General features: G+C 44.4%; 1 protein-coding gene across 4 annotated transcripts in view; it reads left to right on the forward strand.

Annotated features, from left to right (window-relative positions):
• The window catches only part of slx4ip (SLX4 interacting protein), a 125,298-nt gene that overhangs the window by 21,282 nt on the left and 80,733 nt on the right, over positions 1-23,283 (forward strand). For 3 of the 4 annotated variants that reach the window (XM_045702277.1, XM_045702278.1, XM_045702280.1), the window contains 2 exons: positions 8,859-8,957; positions 11,578-11,704. In XM_045702277.1, the coding sequence (XP_045558233.1) occupies positions 8,859-8,957; positions 11,578-11,704 (226 nt within the window). Of the gene's footprint in view, positions 1-8,820; positions 8,958-11,577; positions 11,705-23,283 lie in introns of all 4 variants that reach the window. The other variant, XM_045702279.1, reaches the window with a different exon arrangement.

Here is a 23,283-nt window from a genome sequence, read left to right on the forward strand (position 1 = left end):
AAGGGCATCATCGCCAAAATCCCAAAGTATCCCTTTAACTAGCTTTAAAGGCTTGTCTCTGGGGGGGTGGGACTGGAAAATATGCTAGTTCAGGAGGAAACCGATTCCTTAGCATCCTGATAGGATGCTTTTTTATGAACCGATCGCCGGGACACACACGAGTGTATTACCAGTTGGGGTGATGTGTTTCAACACTTAGAGGTAATACAGGACATCAGGAAGAACTACACCCTCTAAGGGTCTCAGTGTGCTATATAGGGAATAGGTAGCGCCATCTTTTTACCAGAGTGCTATGGTCAAAAGTAGTCCACTACATTGTGTACAAAACATTAACACCTTCCTAATATTGAGTTGCACCCCCCTTTTGCCTTCATAAGAGCCTTGATTCGTCGGGGCATGGACTCTACAAGGTATTCGAAGGCGTTCCACAGGGATGCTGGTCCATGTTGACTCTAATGCTGTCCACCGTTGTGTCAGTTGTGCATGTCCTTTGGGTGGTGGACCGTTCTTGATACACACGGGAAATGGTTGAGTTTGAAAAACCCAGCAGTGTTGCAGTTCTTGACAGAAACCGGTGCGCCTGGCACCTATCCATCATACCCCGTTCAAAAGCACTTAAATCTTTTGTCTTGCCTGTTCACCCTCTGAATAGCACACATGCATAATCCATGTCTCAAAATCCTTCTTTAACCTGTCTCCTCCCCTTCATCTACACCGATTGTGACATCAATAAGGGATCATAGGTTTCACCTGGATTCACCTGGTCAGTCTCCATGTTTAGTCCACTCAGTGTATAGGGTGTTGTTTGGGAATCAGCTACCTGGCTGTCTGCTTGACCCAAGGCCCCAACAAAAACTTGGCTCTCTGCCTGGTCCCCGGCCCCAACAAACACAACTTGGCTCACTGCCTGGTCCCCGGCCCCAACAAACACAACCTGGCTCTCTGCTTGACCCAAGGCCCCAACAAACACAACCTGGATCTCTGCTTGACCCAAGGCCCAACAAAGACAACCTGGCTCTCTGCTTGACCCAAGGCCCCAATAAACACAACCTGGCTCTCTGCCTGATCCCCGGCCCCAACAAACACAACCTGGCTCTCTGCCTGGTCCCCGGCCCCAGCAAACACAACCTTAATCAGACCACCATCTTTAAAGGGCTTCACCGTCACTGACTCAGGTCTGTCGTCCATACGGACCATCCATTCACACAGAGACCCTATTGATCCCTCAGGCATTAGCCTTCTGTCAGTCCTCGGCTCTAGGGCTGTACCATGTGGCTGGCCAGCCGTCACTACTAATTCTGCACCACGTACATTGAATTCCTAGTCCTTATGTCAGTCAGGACGTATTGCTGTTTGTTGGCTACCAATGCCCTGCCTGCTTCAATTTCAAATTTTCACCAGCTGAACATCAGTCTAGCACTGGGAACATTCCTATCCCTCAGCTGTAATGGTGGAAATAGTGTTTTCACATCTCAGAAGGCAGAGAGAGAGACTGATCTCAAGGAGCAGCAGTAGAACTGGTCTGGTCCAGGAAGTCACCGTGGGACTGTGTCTTATGTGGCAGTCACACACACACACACACACACACACACACACACACACACACACACACACACACACACACACACACACACACATACACATGTGCACGTGTGACTGACAGGCCCCTGCCGCCTTTAGCCTGGCGTTCCCACGCTGCATTGGGGGTAAATGTCGGAAGCAGTGAGTTGAAACCACCGGTCCATCCATGGATCACTGCCGGACAAAGACCACAGGGGAGGGAGAGAGAGGGGGAGGGAGGGAGAATAACAAATAGAAATCTGTCTAATTATTGGCTAAATTAAATTCTGAACAGATATCAAATTAGCACAACTCGTCAAACAAACAGAGACATTACCAACGTACGGGCTCTGTGACCATAGCCTGGCCATAGAGACAGGAGACCATGGAAAAACATGGACAGTCAGAGGAGACCTTGTAATCATTGTGGTACAGCACTTCCTACTCCACTGTTCAACAAATATGTTTCAATCAGTGGTATTTATCTTATAACATTTGAAGAACAAATTGCAGGATTGTTTGCCGGGGCCCAGGAAAATTGCAGTAGCTTGTTCTGTTCAGGCCTAAGGCAGTAGCTTGTTCTGTTCAGGCCTAAGGCAGTAGCTTGTTCATAAAGCATGTTCTGTTCAGGCGTAAGGCTTTTGTAGCTTCTATTTTGTCATATTTCTGAAAGGTCACATGGTTTTTGAAAAATGTGGGCTATGTTTGTTTTGAACTGTTCAGTCAATTACAACTAAGCGTTTTTGACGTTTTGTGTAGCCTTATCAGTTCTGAAACTCGCCTAATGGTGGTTAGCAGGGCTCTCCAACCCTGTTCCTGGAGAGATACCCTCCTGTAGGTTTTTGCTCCAACCCTGTTCCTGGAGAGATATCCTCCTGTAGGTTTTTGCATCAACCCCAGTTTCAACTGACCTGATACATCTTAAAAATCAGGTGTGCTAGATTAGGGTTGGAGCAAAAACCTACAGGAGGGTATCTCTCCAGGAACAGGGTTAGAGCAAAAACCTACAGGAGGGTTTCTCTCCAGGAACAGGGTTGGAGAGCCCTGTTATACAGCATATGAGGAATTTAGGTCAGTAATCACTCACTTCAACTGACTATAGATGTCTCAAATAAGTCTTGTGCATGTTGTATTTTGAAGTCCCCATGACATATGAGTCAAGTTCTGCAGTGTTTACCAAAGGGACATATTGTTCAGAAAGTGTTGCTTCCTTTTCAACCACATGGGGGCAGTCTTCCTACTCGCCTCTCTTTGAGTAGAACAAGTCACAGCAGCTCCTCTCTTACATTCCTGTTTACTCTGTCAATTACAATGCTTTCATGTGCAAAATTAAAACATTTGCCAGAGTAATTTACTCAACTGTCCCTTTACTAATATGATCTTTTAATCCCACTTGACTGGAGATTCTTCCCAACCCAACAACAGTACTTGTCTTCAAAGTCTGGTAATGAATATCTCATTGTAGGAGAGATTTTTCTGAGGAATTTGTTTGGGTGATTCAAACTTGTTTCCAAGCTGGGAGGGGTTGCATTCTAACATATAAAAGGAGAGAGGCAGAGAGAGAATTGAAGAGAGGAGGAAAAAGGGGAGAGCAAGAGGGGAACAGAGAGAGGAGAGGCAGTGGGAGACAGATTGGAACAGAGGGAGAGCGGAACAGAGAGAGGCAGTGGGAGGGAGAGTGGAACAGAGAGAGGAGAGGCAGTGGGAGACACGGAGATTGGAACAGAGAGAGAGAGACACAGCCTCTTTCTACAGGGATAGCAAGAGAGCGAGAGACACTGCCTCTTTCTACAGGGATAGCTAGAGAGATGGGTCGAGTTTCTAGAGATGGGTCGAGTTTCTAGAGAGGTGGCTAGAGACATGGGTTGAGTTTCTAGAGGGGCGGGCCTAGTTTCTAGAGGGGCGGGCCTAGTTTCTAGAGGGGCGGGCCTAGTTTCTAGAGGGACGGGCCGAGTTTCAAGAAAGGTGGCTAGAGAGAGGGGTCGAGTTTCTAGAGGTGGCTAGAGTATGGTTGAGTTTCTAGAGAGGTGGCTAGAGACATGGGCCTAGTTTCTAGAGGGGACGGGCCTAGTTTCTAGAGGGGACGGGCCTAGTTTCTAGAGGGGACGGGCCTAGTTTCTAGAGGGGGCTAGAGAGAGGGGACGGGCCTAGTTTCTAGAGGTGGCTAGAGAGGGGGGACGGGCCTAGTTTCTAGAGGTGGCTAGAGAGAGGGGTCAAATTTCTAAAGGTGGCTGGAGAGATATGGGTCGAGTTTCTAGAGGGGAGGGGCCTAGTTTCTAGAGGGGGCTAGAGAGAGGGGACGGGCCTAGTTTCTAGAGGTGGCTAGAGAGGGGGGACGGGCCTAGTTTCTAGAGGTGGCTAGAGAGGGGGGACGGGCCTAGTTTCTAGAGGTGGCTAGAGAGAGGGGTCAAATTTCTAAAGGTGGCTGGAGAGATATGGGTCGAGTTTCTAGGGAGACGGGTCGAGTTTCTAGGGAGACGGGTCGAGTTTCTAGGGAGACGGGTCGAGTTTCTAGGGAGACGGGTCGAGTTTCTAGGGAGACGGCTGGAGAGATGGGTTTAGTTTCTAGAGAGATGGGTCTAGTTTCTAGGGAGATGGCTTGAGAGATGGGTCTAGTTTCTAAAGAGATGGCTGGAGAGATGGGTCTGGTTTCTAGGGAGATGGGTCTAGTTTCTACAAATATGGCTAGAGAGATGGGTCTAGTTTCTAGGGAGACGGGTCTAGTTTCTAGGGAGACGGGTCTAGTTTCTAGGGAGATGTTTCTAGGGAGTTGGGTCTAGTTTCTAGAGAGATGGGTCTAGTTTCTAGAGAGATGGGTCTAGTTTCTAGAGAGATGGGTCTAGTTTCTAGAGAGATGCGTCTAGTTTCTAGAGAGATGCGTCTAGTTTCTAGAGAGACGGGTCTAGTTTCTAGAGAGACGGGTCTAGTTTCTAGAGGGACGGGCCTAGTTTCTAGAGGGGACGGGCCTAGTTTCTAGAGGGGACGGGCCTAGTTTCTAGAGGGGACGGGCCTAGTTTCTAGAGGGGACGGGCCTAGTTTCTAGAGGGGACGGGCCTAGTTTCTAGAGGGGACGGGCCTAGTTTCTAGAGGGGACGGGCCTAGTTTCTAGAGGTGGCTAGAGAGAGGGGTCAAGTTTCTAGAGAGAGGTCAAATTTCTAAAGGTGGCTGGAGAGAGATGGGTCGAGTTTCTAGGGAGCCGGGTCGAGTTTCTAGGGAGACGGGTCGAGTTTCTAGGGAGACGGGTCGAGTTTCTAGGGAGACGGCTGGAGAGATGGGTTTAGTTTCTAGAGAGATGGGTCTAGTTTCTAAAGAGATGGCTGGAGAGATGGGTCTGGTTTCTAGGGAGATGGGTCTAGTTTCTAGGGAGATGGGTCTAGTTTCTACAGAGATGGCTAGAGAGATGGGTCTAGTTTCTAGGGAGATGGGTCTAGTTTCTAGGGAGATGGGTCTAGTTTCTAGGGAGATGGGTCTAGTTTCTAGAGAGATGGGTCTAGTTTCTAGAGAGATGGGTCTAGTTTCTAGAGAGATGGGTCTAGTTTCTAGGGAGATGGGTCTAGTTTCTAGAGAGGTGGCTAGAGAGAGAGGTCTAGTTTCTAGAGAGATGCCTGGAGAGATGGCTAGAGAGATGGGTCTAGTTTCTGAAGAGATGGCTAGGGATATGGGTCTAGTTTCTAAAGAGATGGGTATAGATATGGGTCTAGTTTCTGAAGAGATGGCTAGATAGATGGGTCTAGTTTCTAAAGAGATGGGTATAGTTTTTAAGACATGGCTGGTGAGATGGATAGACACTCAATAGAGGAGAAGAGGATGAAGGTACTCTAGATGTGCTGATGTTTGGGCCCTGGGGTGATGTTAAGGAATGTGGACTGATGTTAGGGCCCTGGGGCGATGTTAAGGAAGGAGGGCTAATGTTAAAACTCTTTAGGGATAGGGGGCAGCATTGGGAAGTTTGGACGTAAAGCGTGCCCAGAGTAAACTGCCTGTTACTCAAGCCCAGAAGTTAGAATATGCATATAATTAGTAGATTTGGATAGAAAACACTAAAGTTTCCAAAACTGTTTAAATAATGTCTGTGACTATAACAGAACTGATATGGCAGGCGAAAACCCGAGAATAATCCAACCAGGAAGTGGGAATTCTGAGGTTTGTAGTTTTCAAGTGAATGCCTATCGAATATCCAGTGTCTTTGGGGACAGATTGCACTTCCTAAGGCTTCCACTAGATGTCATCAGTCTTTAGAAGTTGTTCAGGCTCCTATTGTGAAAGGGGAGTGAATAAGAGCACTCTAAGCAGATGGCTGAGGTGAAAGCCTTTAATTTAGTCTCGCGCGTGACCGCGATCTCCGTTCCCTTCCCTTTCCTTTCTAATGAAAACAGTATTGTCCGGTTGAAACATTATTGAATATTTATGATAAAAACACCCTAAGGATTGATTAGAAACATCGTTTGACATGTTTCTACAAACTAAAATGGAACTTTTTTGACTTTTCGTCTAGACTTTCTGCCCGTGCTTTGTGCATATGGATTACTGGACTAAATGCGCGAACAAAAATGAAGTATTTGGACATAAAGATTAACTTTATCGAACAAAACGAACATTTATTGTCTAACATGGAGACCTGGGAGTGCCATCAGATGAAGATCATCAATGGTAAGTGATTAATTTTAACGCCATTTCTGACTTTTGTGACACCTCTCCTTTGTTGGAAAACGGCTGTATGGTTTTTTGTGGCTAGGCGCTGTCCTAACATAATCGCATGGTGTGCTTTCGCCGTAAAGCCTTTTTGAAATCGGACACAGCGGCTGGATTAACAAGAAGTGTATCTTTAATTGTATGTATAAAACTTGTATCTTATATCAATGTTTATGATGAGTATTTCTGTAATTTGATGTGGCTCTCTGCATTTTCACCGGATGTTTGTTTAAGACAATGCATTTCTGAACATAACGCGCCAATTTCAAATGAGGTTTTTGGACATAAAGATTAACTTTATCGAACAAAACAAACATTTTTTTGTCTAACCTGGGAGTGCCATCAGATGAAGATCATCAAAGGTTAGTGATTCATTTTAATGCTATTTCTGACTTTTGTGACACCTCTCCTTCTTTGGAAAATGGCTGTATGTTTTTTTTTTTTTTGTGGCTAGGCACTGACCAAACATAATCGCATGGTGTGCTTTCACCGTAAAGCCTTTTTGAAATCGGACAAAGTGGTTGGATTATTGAGAAGTTTATCTTTAAAATGGTGTATAATACTTGTATGTTTGAGGAATTTTAATTATGAGTTTTCTGTTGTTTGAATTTAGCGCCCTGCAATTTCACTGGCTGTAGGCCAGGTGTTCCGCTAGCAGAACCCCCTTCCCAGAAAGGTTAACCTGTTGGGCTAGGGGGCAGTATTTGCACGGCCGGATAAAAAACGTACCCGATTTAAACTGGTTACTACTCTTGCCCAGAAATGAGAATATGCATATAATTAGTAGATGTGGATAGAAAACACTCTAAAGTTTCTAAAACTGTTTGAATGGTGTCTGTGAGTACAACAGAACTCGTATGGCAGGCCAAAACCTGAGAAGATTCCATGCAGGAAGTGCCCTGTCTGACAATTTGTTATCCTTCTGTTGCATCTCTATCGAAAATACAGCATCTGTGCTGTAACGTGACATTTTCTAAGGCTTCCTTTGGCTCTCAGAAGCCGCCAGATAGTGGAATGGGGTGTCTGCTGTCTCTGGGCAAAGAACAGCAGCAGAGTTTGTGAGTGGTCAGCCTGGGGACAGTGAGACTGAGATGTGCGTTCACGAGACTACTCCATTTTTTTCTTTCAGAATGAATACAACGTTGCCCAGTTGGAATATTATCGCTATTTTACGAGAAAAATAGCATAAAAATTGATTTTAAACAGCGTTTGACATGCTTCTAAGTACGGTAATGGAATATTTAGATTTTTTTTTTTGTCACGAAATGCGCTCGCGCGTCACCCTTCGGATAGTGACCTGAACGCACAAACAAAACGGAGCTATTTGAATATAACTATGGATTATTTGGAACCAAAACAACATTTGTTGTTGAAGTAGAAGTCCTGGGAGTGCATTCTGACAAAGAACAGTAAAGGTAATCCAATTTTTCTAATAGTAATTCTGAGTTTAGTGAGCCCCAAACTTGGTGGGTGTCAAAATAGCTAGCCGTGATGGCCGAGCTATGTACTCAGAATATTGCAAAATGTGCTTTCGCCGAAAAGCTATTTTAAAATCTGACACCGCGATTGCATAAAGGAGTTCTGTATCTATAATTCTTAAAATAATTATGTATTTTGTGAACGTTTATCATGAGTCATTTAGTAAATTCACCGGAAGTTTTCGGTGGGTATGCTAGTTCTGAACATCACATGCTAATGTAAAAAGCTGGTTTTTGATATAAATATGAACTTGATTGAACAAAACATGCATGTATTGTATAACATAATGTCCTAGGAGTGTCATCTGATGAAGATCATCAAAGGTTAGTGCTGCATTTAGCTGTGGTTTTGGTTTTTGTGACATATATGCTTGCTTTGAAAATGGCTGTGATTATTTTTGGCAGGGTACTCTCCTGACATAATCTAATGTTTTGCTTTCGCTGTAAAGCCTTTTTGAAATCGGACAATGTGGTTAGATTAACGAGAGTCTTGTCTTTAAAATGGTGTAAAATAATTGAAGTTATGGCATTTTTGAGGTATTTGTATTTAGCGCCACGCGATTCCACTGGCTGTTGACTAGGGTGGGACGCAAGCGTCCTGGGGCGATGTTAAGGAAGGAGGACTGATGTTAGGGCCCTGGGGCCATGATAAGGAAGGAGGACTGATGTTAGGGCCCTGGGGCCATGATAAGGAAGGAGAACTTATTTTTTGCGCCCTGGGGCCATGATAAGGAAGGAGAACTGATGTTAGGGCCCTGGGACCTGTTGTGTATGTGTTACAGTGTGGGAGCCTCTCAGCAACCTGTTGTGTGTTACAGTGTGGGAGCCTCTCAGCAACCTGTTGTGTGTGTTACAGTGTGGGAGCCTCTCAGCAACCTGTTGTGTGTGTGTTACAGTGTGGGAGCCTCTCAGCAACCTGGTGTGTGTGTGTGTGTGTGTGTGTGTGTGTGTGTGTGTGTGTGTGTGTGTGTGTGTGTGTGTGTGTGTGTGTGTGTGTGTGTGTGTGTGTGTTACAGTGTGGGAGCCTCTCAGCAACCTGTTGTGTGTGTTAGTGTGGGAGTCTCTCAGCAACCTGTTGTGTGTGTTACAGTGTGGGAGCCTCTCAGCAACCTGGTGTGTGTGTTACAGTGTGGGAGCTATGCGGTGCTGTTGGATCTCCAGATCATTGGGCCTCTGGGCCGCGGATCACCACAGGAAACCAGCTGGTTCACTATGGAGCACACTGAGGTATGGAGATATGGGAAACAAGGTGTGTGTTGATCATGGGGGTGGTGAGGGTTGGAGGGAGGAAACTTTTTTCTCAACTTTTCATTTAATAGAAAAAATAAGAAGGGTACAAAAATAATAACAGGTATCAGGATAAAAATGAAAATAATAACAGGTATCAGGATAAAAATGTCAATACCGTCAACATCAACAATAACAAAAAGGTAATTTGAGTAAGATTTCCCCCCCCCAAAAAAAATCCATAAATAAATACTGGACTTATGTTTTAGTATGTGTCCTTATAGGTACCATCACCGCCTCACTGAGGTGTATTAATATAGATAGGTACCACCCCACCCCACTGAGATGTGTATTAATATAGATAGGTACCACCCCACTGAGATGTGTATTAATATAGATAGGTACCACCCCACCCCACTGAGATGTATATTAATATAGATAGGTACCACCCCACCCCACTGAGATGTGTATTAATATAGATAGGTACCACCCCACCCCACTGAGATGTGTATTACTATAGATAGGTACCACCCCACCCCACTGAGATGTGTATTAATATAGATAGGTACCACCCCACCCCACTGAGATGTGTATTAATATAGATAGGTACCACCCCACCCCACTGAGATGTGTATTAATATAGATAGGTACCACCCCACCCCACTGAGATGTGTATTAATATAGATAGGTACCACCCCACCCCACTGAGATGTGTAATAATATAGATAGGTACCACCCCACCCCACGGAGATGTGTAATAATATATACTGCTCAAAAAAATAAAGGGAACACTTAATCAACACAATGTAACTCCAAGTCAATCACACTTCTGTGAAATCAAACTGTCCACTTAGGAAGCAACGCTGATTGACAATACATTTCACATGCTGTTGTGCAAATGGAATAGACAACAGGTGGAAATTATAGGCAATAAGCAAGACACCCCCAATAAAGGAGTGGTTCGGCAGGTGGTGACCACAGACCACTTCTCAGTTCCTATGCTTCCTGGCTGATGTTTTGGTCACTTTTGAATGCTGGCGGTGCTTTCACTCTAGCGGTAGCATGAGACGGAGTCTACAACCCACACAAGTGGCTCAGGTAGTGCAGCTCATCCAGGATGGCACATCAATGCGAGCTGTGGCAAGAAGGTTTGCTGTGGCAAGAAGGTTTGCTGTGTCTGTCAGCGTAGTGTCCAGAGCATGGAGGCGCTACCAGGAGACAGGCCAGTACATCAGGAGACGTGGAGGAGGCCGTAGGAGGGCAACAACCCAGCAGCAGGACCGCTACCTCCGCCTTTGTGCATGGAGGAGCAGGAGGAGCACTGCCAGAGCCCTGCAAAATGACCTCCAGCAGGCCACAAATGTGCATGTGTCTGCTCAAACGATCAGAAACAGACTCCATGAGGGTGGTATGAGGGCCCGACATCCACAGGTGGGGGTTGTGCTTACAGCCCAACTCCGTGCAGGACGTTTGGCATTTGCCAGAGAACACCAAGATTGGCAAATTCGCCACTGGTGCACTGTGCTCTTCACCGATGAAAGCAGGTTCACACTGAGCACATGTGACAGACGTGACAGAGTCTGGAGACGCCATGGAGAACATTCTGCTGCCTGCAACATCCTCCAGCATGACCGGTTTGGCGGTGGGTCAGTCATGGTGTTTCTTTGGGGGGCCGCACAGCCCTCCATGTGCTCGCCAGAGGTAGCCTGACTTCCATTAGGTACCGAGATGAGATCCTCAGACCCCTTGTGAGACCATATGCTGGTGCGGTTGGCCCTGGGTTCCTCCTAATGCAAGACAATGCTAGACCTCATGTGGCTGGAGTGTGTCAGCAGTTCCTGCAAGAGGAAGGCATTGATGCTATGGACTGGCCCGCCCATTCCCCAGACCTGAATCCAATTGAGCACACCTGGGACATCATGTCTCGCTCCATCCACCAACGTCACGTTGCACCACAGACTGTCCAGGAGTTGGCGGATGCTTTAGTCCAGGTCTGGGAGGAGATCCCTCAGGAGACCATCCGCCACCTCATCAGGAGCATGCCCAGGTGTTGTAGGGAGGTCATACAGGCACCTGGAGGCCACACGCACTACTGAGCCTCATTTTGACTTGTTTTAAGGACATTACATCAAAGTTGGATCAGCCTGTAGTGTGGTTTTCCACTTTAATTTTGAGTGTGACTCCAAATCCAGACCTCCATGGGTTGATAAATTGGATTTCCATTGATTATTTTTGTGTGATATTGTTGTCAGCACATTCAACTATGTAAAGAAAATAATTTAATAAGATTATTTCATTCATTCAGATCTAGGATGTGTTATTTTAGTGTTCCCTTTATTTTTTTGAGCAGTGTAGATAGGTACCACCCCACCCCACTGAGATGTGTATTAATATAGATAGGTACCACCCCACCCCACTGAGGTGTATTAATATAGATAGGTACCACCCCACCCCACTGAGATGTGTATTAATATAGATGGGTACCACTCCACCCCACTTCTCTCTTAGCATCTCCTCCCTGTCTTTGCTCATGAGACTGCTGTGGACCTGGTGTGGTTGTACCTCTACCATAATGTCTCCTTCTCCCTCCCTGTACCATCTTGTCCTCTATCCTCTCCAGGAGGTCACTAGTCTGGTGAGAGATGCTGTGGACCGGAGGGTGAGGCTCTACATAGACTGCCTTCACAAGAGAGGACAGCCCAAACACAAGAGAGAGCTTCCACATGCCAACCCCCTCTGTGTGAAAGGTAGGATTCTCATCTGTAACCTCTGACCCCTGTCCGTCCGTACGTCCCTTCACAAGAGAGGACAGCCCAAGCACAAGAGAAAGCTGCTTCATGCCAAACCCCTCTGTGTGAAAGGTAGTCCTTTAACATGTAACCCAGTTAAAGTAAATGTCAGCTTTGGACGCCGTAGTGCACCCGACTGGAGGTGTGGAATCTTAGTTGGTCCTTTAAGCCAGATCCGTTCCATCTGCTGCCCGGTCTGTAGAATACCTATATTGATGCTTTCCTTCAAAAATGTATTTATTTTTGTCTCGTGCCGAAAGAGTACAGTGATGCTATCTAAGAGCTGTAACTTTCAAGGTCTGAGCAGCTGTTATACATCATATGACATAACAATCAGTAACCTATCACAATCACCATCATAAAACCTTCATGATACAAACACAGCCATCAGTGCTGTAGGTTTCAAATTAAATACATTTTATTTGGTCACATACACATATTTAGCAGATGGTATTGCAGGTGTAGCGAAATGATTGTGTTCCTAACAACCTGTTGGGAAGGTGACAGGAACAGCTCCAACAGTTGCCAGCTCCAACAGTTGCCAGCTCCAACAGTGCAGTAATATCTAACGAAATGCTTGTGTTTCTAGCTCCAACAGTGCAGTAGTATCTAACTAAATGCTTGTGTTCCTAGCTCCAAAAGTGCAGTAATATCTAACTAAATGCTTTTGTTCCTAGCTCCAACAGTGCAGTAGTATCTAAAAACAATTCACAACAAAATGTAAAATAATGGAATTAAGAAATATATCAATATTAGATCGAGCAATGTCGGAGTGGCATTGACTAAAATACAGTAGAATAGAATACAGTATATACATATGAAATGATTAAAGCAGTATGTAAACATTATTTAAACATTATTAAAGTGACAATGTTCTCAAGTTTGATCTGATCTACATTTTAGTCAGTCAGTCCTGGTGTATCCACTCTATGTCCCTGTGTTTACCTGTTCTCATAACCTCTATCCATAAACATTAGTAAAATGATTTATTCTTGCTCCTCACTTAACACCTGTATGATGCTCATCTGGCCTAGTAACACACTGTAATGCATTCAGTCAGGGTGGGAATTCAGTTGTTTGGCCTAGAAAACGCACTGTAATGCATTCAATCAAGGTGGGAATTCAGTAGTTTGGCCTAGAAACACACTGTAATTCATTCAGTCAGGGTGGGAATTCAGTTGTTTGGCCTAGAAACACACTGTAATGCATTCAGTCAAGGTGGGAATTCAGTAGTTTGGCCTAGAAACACACTAATTCATTCAGTCAGGGTGGGAATTCAGTTGTTTGGCCTAGAAACACACTGTAATGCATTCAGTCAAGGTGGGAATTCGGTTGCAAAACAGAATGTGTGTTATCATGTCATGGCGGCAGTTTGTATCTTCTGGGTATTTGTTCCAAAATGGGATCGTATGTAGTGCGCTACTTTTGACCTGGCCACATATGTCTCTGGTCATAAGTAGTGCACTATAAAGGGAATAGGGTGCCATTTGGGATACGTTCTAGGATGGATCCAGCGTGGGAGGAGATGGAATTAAAAAAACAAAAAACAGGACTAGTTGGGACTTGGTGGCGACTTTGTTCGTGCACCCAGGATGTGACCCAACCCAATGGCTTGATATGGAGGTGTGTGTGACCCACCCAATGGACCCGAGGAGTGATATGGAGTTTGTATGCTTTTGTTTAACTTGGCAAGTCCTAGTCAGTCCTAGTCATACCCATAGTTACACATATAGTCCCTTCCTTCAGTTCTCGCAGAGGTAACAGAGGTGAGGACATAGAAAATGTCTGCTTCCGTTGCCACTGTTGACATACCTGTTGAGCTGTTTGTGTGTCCTACAGATACTAACTGGCCTGGGTCTCTCACCTAGCCACTCGAGAGCACCCTTAAATTGTTTCCGCTTCTGGCGCACAGCTTCCGAGTAGTACGCATTAAGGAAAATGTTGGTTCCTCTTTTAAGCACTTGGCTCTCTCCAGAACAGTCATCTTGTCCTTAAACTTTAAGAACTTGACCACTACCAGCCTGGGTCTGTCACCTGGGCTAGTTACAGGTTTCCCAGACATGTGGGCGCGCTCCACCTCAGTCTTCTTATGATCAATCTGCAGCTTTTCAGTGATCAGGTTTTCTTACTTTCTCCTCAGACTCAGCCCAGTTCTCATGTGGAGATTCTGGTATACCACCCATAAAGATGTCAATCCTCCTGGATTGTCCAGATTGTCTGTTTTCCTGGTCACCTGTAATAATGATTCACAGTTTCTTTCAGGACATCCACCTCTCCCTGGGAGAACTGCAAACTGTTCTTAAGGTCCTGGAGCTCTTTGGTCAGATCGTCCATTCTTTTGTTAGTTGAGTCCATCATTATTTGGAAAGAGCATTTTTCCAGTTGTAACAACTGCTTGTAGAACCCTTTTTGTTGGTTTAAAAGATCTGTCACCTGTGATAGAGAAACACTGTCTTCTCTTACTCCCACTGGCTTTGGATGACATGGTAGCAACGTAGCCTAACGCTGGTACTCAACGCAGTTCCAGACAGGGCAGGTTACAGGGCAGATGGAAACATCAACAAGACTGGAGCTATCTGCGGTCCTAGCCACAAGAGCTAACCGCGTCGCGGTTGTGTTCAGGTTTTCAAGGAAACCTTGCTAGTTTGATAGCTAGTTAGCAGCTAGGCTCAGTCTTTAAAACATGTGATCACAAACTGTATCAATCTGAGAACAAAAGTTGAAAGAGATATTGAAAATGTCCTTAAGGCCAATTTGCCAATTATAAGTGAACAAGAGAAAATTAATATGGACGGAATAATTTCCCTAGGTGAGCTGTTGAGGCTATTAGTCTACAAAATGGGAAATCTCCAGGTAATGATAGATACCCAGTGTAATTTTACAGACAATTGTTTTGCAAACTGGCTCTAACCAGAATAGAAAGTGGGAGGCCCCGGTGCACAACTGAGCAAGAGGACAAGTACATTAGTGTCTAATTTGAGAAAGTGAATAGGTGACTCCGGGATGCTGGCCTTCTAGGCAGAGTTCCTCTGTCTGGTGTCTGTGTTCTGCCCCTCTTAATCTTTTCTTTTTATTGGCCAGTCTGAGATATGGCTTTTTCTTTGCAACTCTGCCTAGAAAGCCAGCATCCCAGAGTCACCTCTTCACTGTGGGTGTTAAGACTGATGTTTTGCGGGTAGTATTTAATGAAGCTGCCAGTTAGGAACTTATGAGGTGTCTGTTTCTCAAACTAGACACTCTAATGTACTTGTCCTCTTGCTCAGTTGTGCACCGGGTCCTCTCACTCCTCTTTCTATTCTGGTTAGAGCCAGTTTGTGCTGTTCTGTGAAGGGAGTAGTACACAGCGTTGTACGAGATCTTCAGTTTCTTGGCAATTTCTCGCATGGAATAACCTTAATTTCTCAGCACAAAATGGACTGACGAGTTTCAGAAGAAAGTAATTTGTTTCTGGACATTTTGAGCCTGTAATCGAACCCACAAATCTGATGCTCCAGATACTCAACTAGCCTAAAGAAGGCCGGGTTTTATTGCTTCTTTAATCAGAACAACAGTTTTCAGCTGTGCTAACATAATTGCAAAAGAGTTTTCTATTGATCAATTAGACTTTCATCAAACTTGGATTAGCTAACACCGTGCCATTGGAACACAGGAGTGATGGTTGCTGAAATTGGGCCTCTGTACGTCTATGTAGATATTCCATAAAAATCTGCCGTTTCGAGCTACAATAGTCATTTACAACATTAACAATGTCTACACTGTATTTCTGATCAGTTTGATGTTATTTTAAATTGACAAAAAAAATGATTTTCTTTAAAAAAACAAGGACATTTCTAAGTGACCCCAAACTTTTGAACGGTAGTGTATGCTCACAGCAGCTCTAGAGAAAAATGACTAGAATCACCCTACTTCACAAGAAAGATAATGATCCATTGTCATGCGGATCCTTCAGCCCAGTATCAATTTTGAATGTGGATTATGAAATCATTGCTAAGGTATTGGCTTTTCACATAGAAATAGTAAAACAACTGTTGATTCACTTGGATCAAACATGGTTTATACGGAATAGGATGTCTTCAGACAATCTCCAGCGATTTAAAAAAATGAATAAATACATTTTTTTTTATTCTATATAAATCATCATACCACGAATTTGAACATTCCAAAATTGGCTGTATCATTAGATAATGAAACGGCGTTTGATAGGTTGAAATGGGTATATTTGGTGGATTTTATTTCCTGGATGGTGCCATTTGTAAAAATTCTCCGTCCCGCCCCCCCCCCCCCCCCAAAGCAGGTATAAAACAAATGGACAAATCTCTGATCCATTTAAGTTATAAAGAGGGACCAGACAGGGATGCCCTCTGTCCAGTTATTTATTTGCTTTAGCCACGGAACCCCTAGCATCAATAATTCTAATTCTTGGCGGAATCCGGGGAATAGAGATTGGTGGAGAGACAACATGTGATATCATTGTATGCAGATGACATTTTACTGTATTTATCTCAACCAGAACATTCTCTGTCATTTGTTGTACTACTCTTGGACACTTATTGTGCTGTATTAGGATTCAAAGTAAATTGGGATAAATATTTATGTAAGCATATATTATAAGCCCATTTCTAATGATAACTTCTGTGAAAATGGACAAAGACACAGGAAATACCTGGGTATTTTGATACTACGCAATTTGGAGGAGGCATATCAAATCAATTACTTTCCTTTACTAGATAAGATTGATTCCGATGTTCAGAGATGAAGAACTCTCCCTGTTTCCACATTAGGTAGGGTCAACCTAATCAAAATGAATATATTACCAAGGTTGATGTATTTATTCCAAGCCTTACCAGTTTCAATTCCATTCGACTTCTTTAAGAAAATAAATGGCCTAGTCTCCAACTTTATTTGGAATGGAAAGATCTCAAGTCAAATTGAATGTTTTACATTTACCTAATAAATCTGGAGGTCTTGGAATACGTCATATGGAAATGTATTATTGGGCTGCACAACCGATGTTCACTTAAACAATAGACAGCAGACTATCCTTTTGCTTGGAGTCATAAATGTAATACATATGATTTTAAAATACTGTATATTCACAACTTTGGGTCCAAGGCTTAAAAAAAAGAAAGGCATCCAATGATTCTCAATTCGTATTTGGGAAAACATAAATTCATGAAATGGAAGAAACGCATATCACCAATCAACCCTATTTGAAACAACTCCACATTTACCTCCAAGTCCTGGTTCCAAAGTGGCATTGTGAATTTTTTGCATTTGTGCTATGATGGCTCTCTTCTGTCATTCAATAAATTACAAGAAAAAGGTGGGTTATCCAGGACTAGGGCTGTTACAGGTGACCATATTACCGCCACATCTGCGGTCACAAGTCATGAAGGCAGTCAAATTCCACGTGACCGTTTAGTCACGGTAATTAGGCTTCTCCAAGCTCAGATGCTAATGATCATCTTTCTATAGGCAAAGCTACTATATTTATTTCTCAACTTTCTTTAATATTAAGCACATTGCTTATCTTTACAACAGGACTATAGCCTACCTGGCTGGCATGAAAAGCCACAGGAAAAGGAAAAGCGTCCTCCGTTCGCTATTTAAATGCATCGATGACATGCATTTTTTGAGACAGGTGCATGATAATGCTCCATTCTAAAATCAAAACAAATTTCACATCAAGAATAGTCTGATGGGTGACAATATTAGCCTATCACTTGTGAATTTATATACACTGCTCAAAAAAATAAAAGGGAACACTTAAACAACACAATGTAACTCCAAGTCAATCACACTTCTGTGAAATCAAACTGTCCACTTAGGAAGCAACACTGATTAACAATATATTTCACATGCTGTTGTGCAAATGGAATAGACAACAGGTGGATATTATAGGCAATTAGCAAGACACCCCTAATAAAGGAGTGGTTCTGCAGGTGGTGACCACAGACCACTTCTCAGTTCCTATGCTTCTTGGCTGATGTTTTGGTCACTTTTGAATGCTGGCGGTGCTTTCACTCTAGTGGTAGCATGAGACGGAGTCTACAACCCACACAAGTGGCTCAGGTAGTGCAGCTCATCCAGGATGGCACATCAATGCGAGCTGTGGCAAGAAGGTTTGCTGTGTCTGTCAGCGTAGTGTCCAGAGCATGGAGGCGCTACCAGGAGACAGGCCAGTACATCAGGAGACGTGGAGGAGGCCATAGGAGGGCAACAACCCAGAAGCAGGACAGCTACCTCCGCCTTTGTGCAAGGAGGAGCAGGAGGAGCACTGCCAGAGCCCTGCAAAATGACCTCCAGCAGGCCACAAATGTGCATGTGTCTGCTCAAACGGTCAGAAACAGACTCCATGAGGGTGGTATGAGGGCCCGACATCCACAGGTGGGGGTTGTGTTTACAGCCCAACACCGTGCAGGACGTTTGGCATTTGCCAGAGAACACCAAGATTGGCAAATTCGCTACTGGCGCCCTGTGCTCTTCACAGATGAAAGCAGGTTCACACTGAGCACGTGACAGAGTCTGGAGACGCCGTGGAGAACGTTCTGCTGCCTGCAACATCCTCCAGCATGACCGGTTTGGCGGTGGGTCAGTCATGGTGTGGGGTGGCATTTCTTTGGGGGGGCCGCACAGCCCTCCATGTGCTCGCCAGAGGTAGCCTGACTGCCATTAGGTACCGAGATGAGATCCTCAGACCCCTTGTGAGACCATATGCTGGTGCGGTTGGACCTGGGTTCCTCCTAATGCAAGACAATGCTAGACCTCATGTGGCTGGAGTGTGTCAGCAGTTCCTGCAAGAGGAAGGCATTGATGCTATGGACTGGCCCGCCCGTTCCCCAGACCTGAATCCAATTGAGCACATCTGAGACATCATGTCTCGCTCCATCCACCAACGCCACGTTGCACCACAGACTGTCCAGGAGTTGGCGGATGCTTTAGTCCAGGTCTGGGAGGAGATCCCTCAGGAGACCATCCGCCACCCCATCAGGAGCATACCCAGGCGTTGTAGGGAGGTCATACAGGCACGTGGAGGCCACACACACTACTGAGCCTCATTTTGACTTGTTTTAAGGACATTACATCAAAGTTGGATCAGCCTGTAGTGTGGTTTTCCACTTTAATTTTGAGTGTGACTCCAAATCCAGACCTCCATGTGTTGATAAATTGGATTTCCATTGATTATTTTTGTGTGATTTTGTTGTCAGCACATTCAACTATGTAAATAAAAAAGTATTTTGTAAGTTTATTTCATTCATTCAGATCTAGGATGTGTTATTTTAGTGTTCCCTTTATTTTTTTGAGCAGTATATATTAACACGTGAATGATGCCCACAGTAAGGCAAGAATCGCTGCTTTTTTTTTCCCTGTGACTTTTTCTAATCATAGTCGCACACCTCATGTAGCCTTAGCCCATAGGCCTATATGTTTTCATAAGGTTTTGTATCACAACTAAAGTGGCCAAATAACTTATTAAAATTGAGCACATTAATCCACTTTACAAGGGGTTTAGAGCCTAACTGGCATATATAAGCAGTGTGTGAGTTTCAAGTTTGGGGAAGATCATTTTCACCAAGCATTACATACATAATCACATTTGCAGTCACTTTTGAGAATGGTGTTTTCCCGCTATTGGAACATTCGCGCTTAAAGCCTACTACCATGTGTGCATTGCTGCGCTTATAATGTGAAGAAATAGCCTAGTAGTTTATCAACATTTAAAGCTAAACGTTCTGATCCGTTGCGTCAGCTACATTGCGTAAAAACATTTTTTTTATTTTTTATTTATGCTAGTGGTTGTATTAATTTGGGATCTATCGCATCCCACCACTGTCTCGGACTATGTTTGGAATATTTATTTCTTGCATAGAATAGGTCAACTTTTGTACTATGGGGGATAGTAGATTGACATAGGCTAGTGCTTTTGCTGTTCATTAGGCCTACTCATCTTGTTGGCTGATGAAAAGGAATTGAATAAGTACGCGCAGTTACGTCCCCAATATGTCGGTCTTAACTTGTAGCCTGTGAGAAAGATCTGATCACATGACAGAGCCTCTGAGTGAGAGGCATTTCGGATTGCACAGCAATCCGGGAGAAGGGTGCAATGCAGCACTCCGGACCAAGGATCACAATGGCAATTTGCTACAAAAGGCTTTTTTTTTTTTAGGGTGCGTTACGACCACACAAATGGAATGCCGTCGGGAAATTCAAGGCATTATTAAGTGCTTGTCAAATTGAGAATGAGAGACTGATGAAGTGTGTACAGCCTGCACGCAAAAAACTAAGCAGAGCTCATGCCTTTCAAGTTACTTTTTTGAAATCATCATTAGAGTCACATCATGCAGCCTTACAATGTATTAAACATCAACTTATAGCCAATGTGCTCTGAATTTGCTCTCAATTGATAAATGATAATATTGGAAGAAAAGGTACAACAAATTAAAGATCTGTGCGGCCCTCTGATTGTCTCACCCCAAAGTGGCACCCTTACAAACAATTGTGAGTTAACACTGTTGTGGAGGATGCAACAGGTCAGCACCTCAGGAGTAAATGTCAGTTGGCTTTTCATAGCCGAGCATTCTGAGGTCAAGGCAGCTGATGCGGTAGAGAGTGGGTCGAAAACAGCATGTCCGGGATGCAGGCAGAACAGCAGAAACTGGATCAGCAGCACGACCAGGTGGACATGGACGGGGACAGCCAGGAGTTGTCATGGCAGGTATTCCTGCGGCATGGTCTTAGGGCTCAGGTCCTCCGGGGGGAGAGGGAGAGAGATGGGAGAATTAGAGGGAACATGCCTAAGATCACACAGGACACCAAGTAAGACAGGAGTAATACCCCCAGATATGACAGACTGGCCCTAGCCCCCTGGCACAGACTGTTGCAGCATAGATACTGTGGACTGAAACAGTGGGTGTCGGGGCCCCGTCCGACACTGTGGCCCCGTCCGACGATACCCCCGGGCCAACCAGGTAGATTATAACCACACCTACTTTTCCAAAGCACAGCCCCCTCACCACTGGTTGAGAGAATGCCAAGAGTGTGCAAAGCTGTCACAAAGGCAAAGGGTGGATACTTTGAAGAATCTAAAATCTAAAATATATTTTCATTTGTTTAACACTTTTTTTTTTTGTTTACTACATGAATCCATATGTGTTATTTCATCGTTTTGATGGCTTCACTATTATTCTACAATGTAGAAAATAGTAAAAAAATCAAGAAAAACCCTTGAATGAGTAGATGTCTCCAACATTTTGACTGGAAGTGTACCTAATATGGGGTAGCTTATCAGAAATACACCTAATATGGGGTAGCTTATAGTAGATGGATGGATGGATGGATGGATGGATGGATGGATGTAATTTGGGGTAGCTTATCGTAGATGGACAAAATAAACAAATAACAAAGCAAGTAAAGTGCATTATTTGTCAGTCAGTCAATGTGTGGTGGGAAAGCTTTGAGCAGCAGTGACGAGGAAGACGGAAAGCATATTTTGACGAGGAAGACGGAAAGCATATTTTGACGTGGTGACAGGCTGTGTGTGTGTGTGTGCGTTTTTGTGGTAGTGAGGCGTGTTAGTATAGATTGTCTCAGGGCCAAGAGGATTTGTCTGTCTCTGTCTGGACCTGGCCTATAAGGCTATAGGAAGGGTATTTGTGGTTGTTTTGTTGCTGGTGCCAGTGTGGAATCACATTGGCTTCATCTAGCTACTGGGGGTGAGAACATTGTGACACCCTCAGCTGTTGGCACGTCAAATGAGCCATCAACAGATTTTAACGTTCTCCAGCCCCGTGTGTGTGTGTGTGTGTGTGTGTGTGTGTGTGTGTGTGTGTGTGTGTGTGTGTGTGTGTGTGTCTGACACGTTCACTGGGTGATAGGCAGACGGCTATATCTACAGACCAGGTATGCATTGGAAATGGCACCCTATTCCCTTTTTATAGTGCACTACTTTTGACCGCACCCTATGGAAAGTAGTGAATAGTATGTAATTTGGGACGCAGTTCAGATCTCAGTCTCTCTCTTAGCCACATGGCCCATTTTCCAAATGTCAGTTCAGTTCCTCCCCTGCTTTTCTTTACACACACACACACACACACTGTTTCCTCTATCAGGCTACTTGAGAATTGATGATTAGCTCATAGCCATGTGATTTATTTATGTTATTCAGAGGGCTGGACAGACAGAACTTTTCCCACCAAACATCTTGGCTCTGCTCCACGGTACGGGCAGCAGAAGACGTCAAGATGGAGGGAGAGGAGAGAGAGAGAGAGAATGAGGGAAAGAGGGGGAATGAGGGAGAGTGAAAGAAGGAATGAGGGAGAGTGAAAGAAGGAATGAGGGAAAGAGGGGGAATGAGGGAAAGAGGGGGAATGAGGGAAAGAAAGAGGGGGAATGAGGGAAAGAAAGAGGGGGAATGAGGGAAAGAAAGAGGGGGAATGAGGGAAAGAAAGAGGGGGAATGAGGGAAAGAAAGAGGGGGAATGAGGGAAAGAAAGAGGGGGAATGAGGGAAAGAAAGAGGGGGAATGAGGGAAAGAAAGAGGGGGAATGAGGGAAAGAAAGAGGGGGAATGAGGGAAAGAAAGAGGGGGAATGAGGGAAAGAAAGAAGGAAAGAGGGAAAGAGAGAGAAGGAAAGAGGGAAAGAGAGAGAGGGAAAGAGAGAGAGGGAAAGGGAAAGAGGGAAAGAAAGAGAAGGAATGAGGGAAAGAAAGAGAAGGAAAGAGGGAAAGAGAGAGAAGGAAAGAGGGAAAGAGAGAAGGAAAGAGGGAAAGAGAGAAGGAATGAGGGAAAGAGAGAAGGAAAGAGGGAAAGAAAGAGAAGGAAAGAGGGAAAGAAAGAGAAGGAAAGAGGGAAAGAGAGAGAAGGAATGAGGGAAAGAGAGAAGGAATGAGGGAAAGAGAGAAGGAATGAGGGAAAGAGAGAAGGAATGAGGGAAAGAGAGAAGGAATGAGGGAAAGAGAGAAGGAATGAGGGAAAGAGAGAAGGAAAGAGAGAAGGAAAGAGAGAAGGAAAGAGAGAAGGAAAGAGAGAAGGAAAGAGAGAAGGAAAGAGAGAAGGAAAGAGAGAAGGAATGAGAGAAAGAGAGAGAGGGAAAGAGAGAAGGAAAGAGGGAAAGAGAGAAGGGAAGGAATGAGGGAGAGAGAAAAGGAATGAGGGAAAGAGAAAAGGAATGAGGGAAAGAGAAAAGGAATGAGGGAAAGAGAAAAGGAATGAGGGAAAGAGAAAAGGAATGAGGGAAAGAGAAGGAATGAGGGAAAGAAAAAGAAGGAATGAGGGAAAGAAAAAGAAGGAATGAGGGAAAGAAAGAGAAGGAATGAGGGAAAGAGGGAAGGAATGAGGGAAAGAGAGAAGGAATGAGGGAAAGAGAGAAGGAATGAGGGAAAGAGAGAAGGAATGAGGGAAAGAGAGAAGGAATGAGGGAAAGAGAGAAGGAATGAGGGAAAGAGAGAAGGAATGAGGGAAAGAGAGAAGGAAAGAGAGAAGGAAAGAGAGAAGGAATGAGAGAAAGAGAGAGAGGGAAAGAGAGAAGGAAAGAGGGAA

The sequence above is a fragment of the Salmo salar genome, chromosome ssa19 (assembly GCF_905237065.1).
Source record: "Salmo salar chromosome ssa19, Ssal_v3.1, whole genome shotgun sequence".
NCBI lineage: Eukaryota > Metazoa > Chordata > Actinopteri > Salmoniformes > Salmonidae > Salmo > Salmo salar.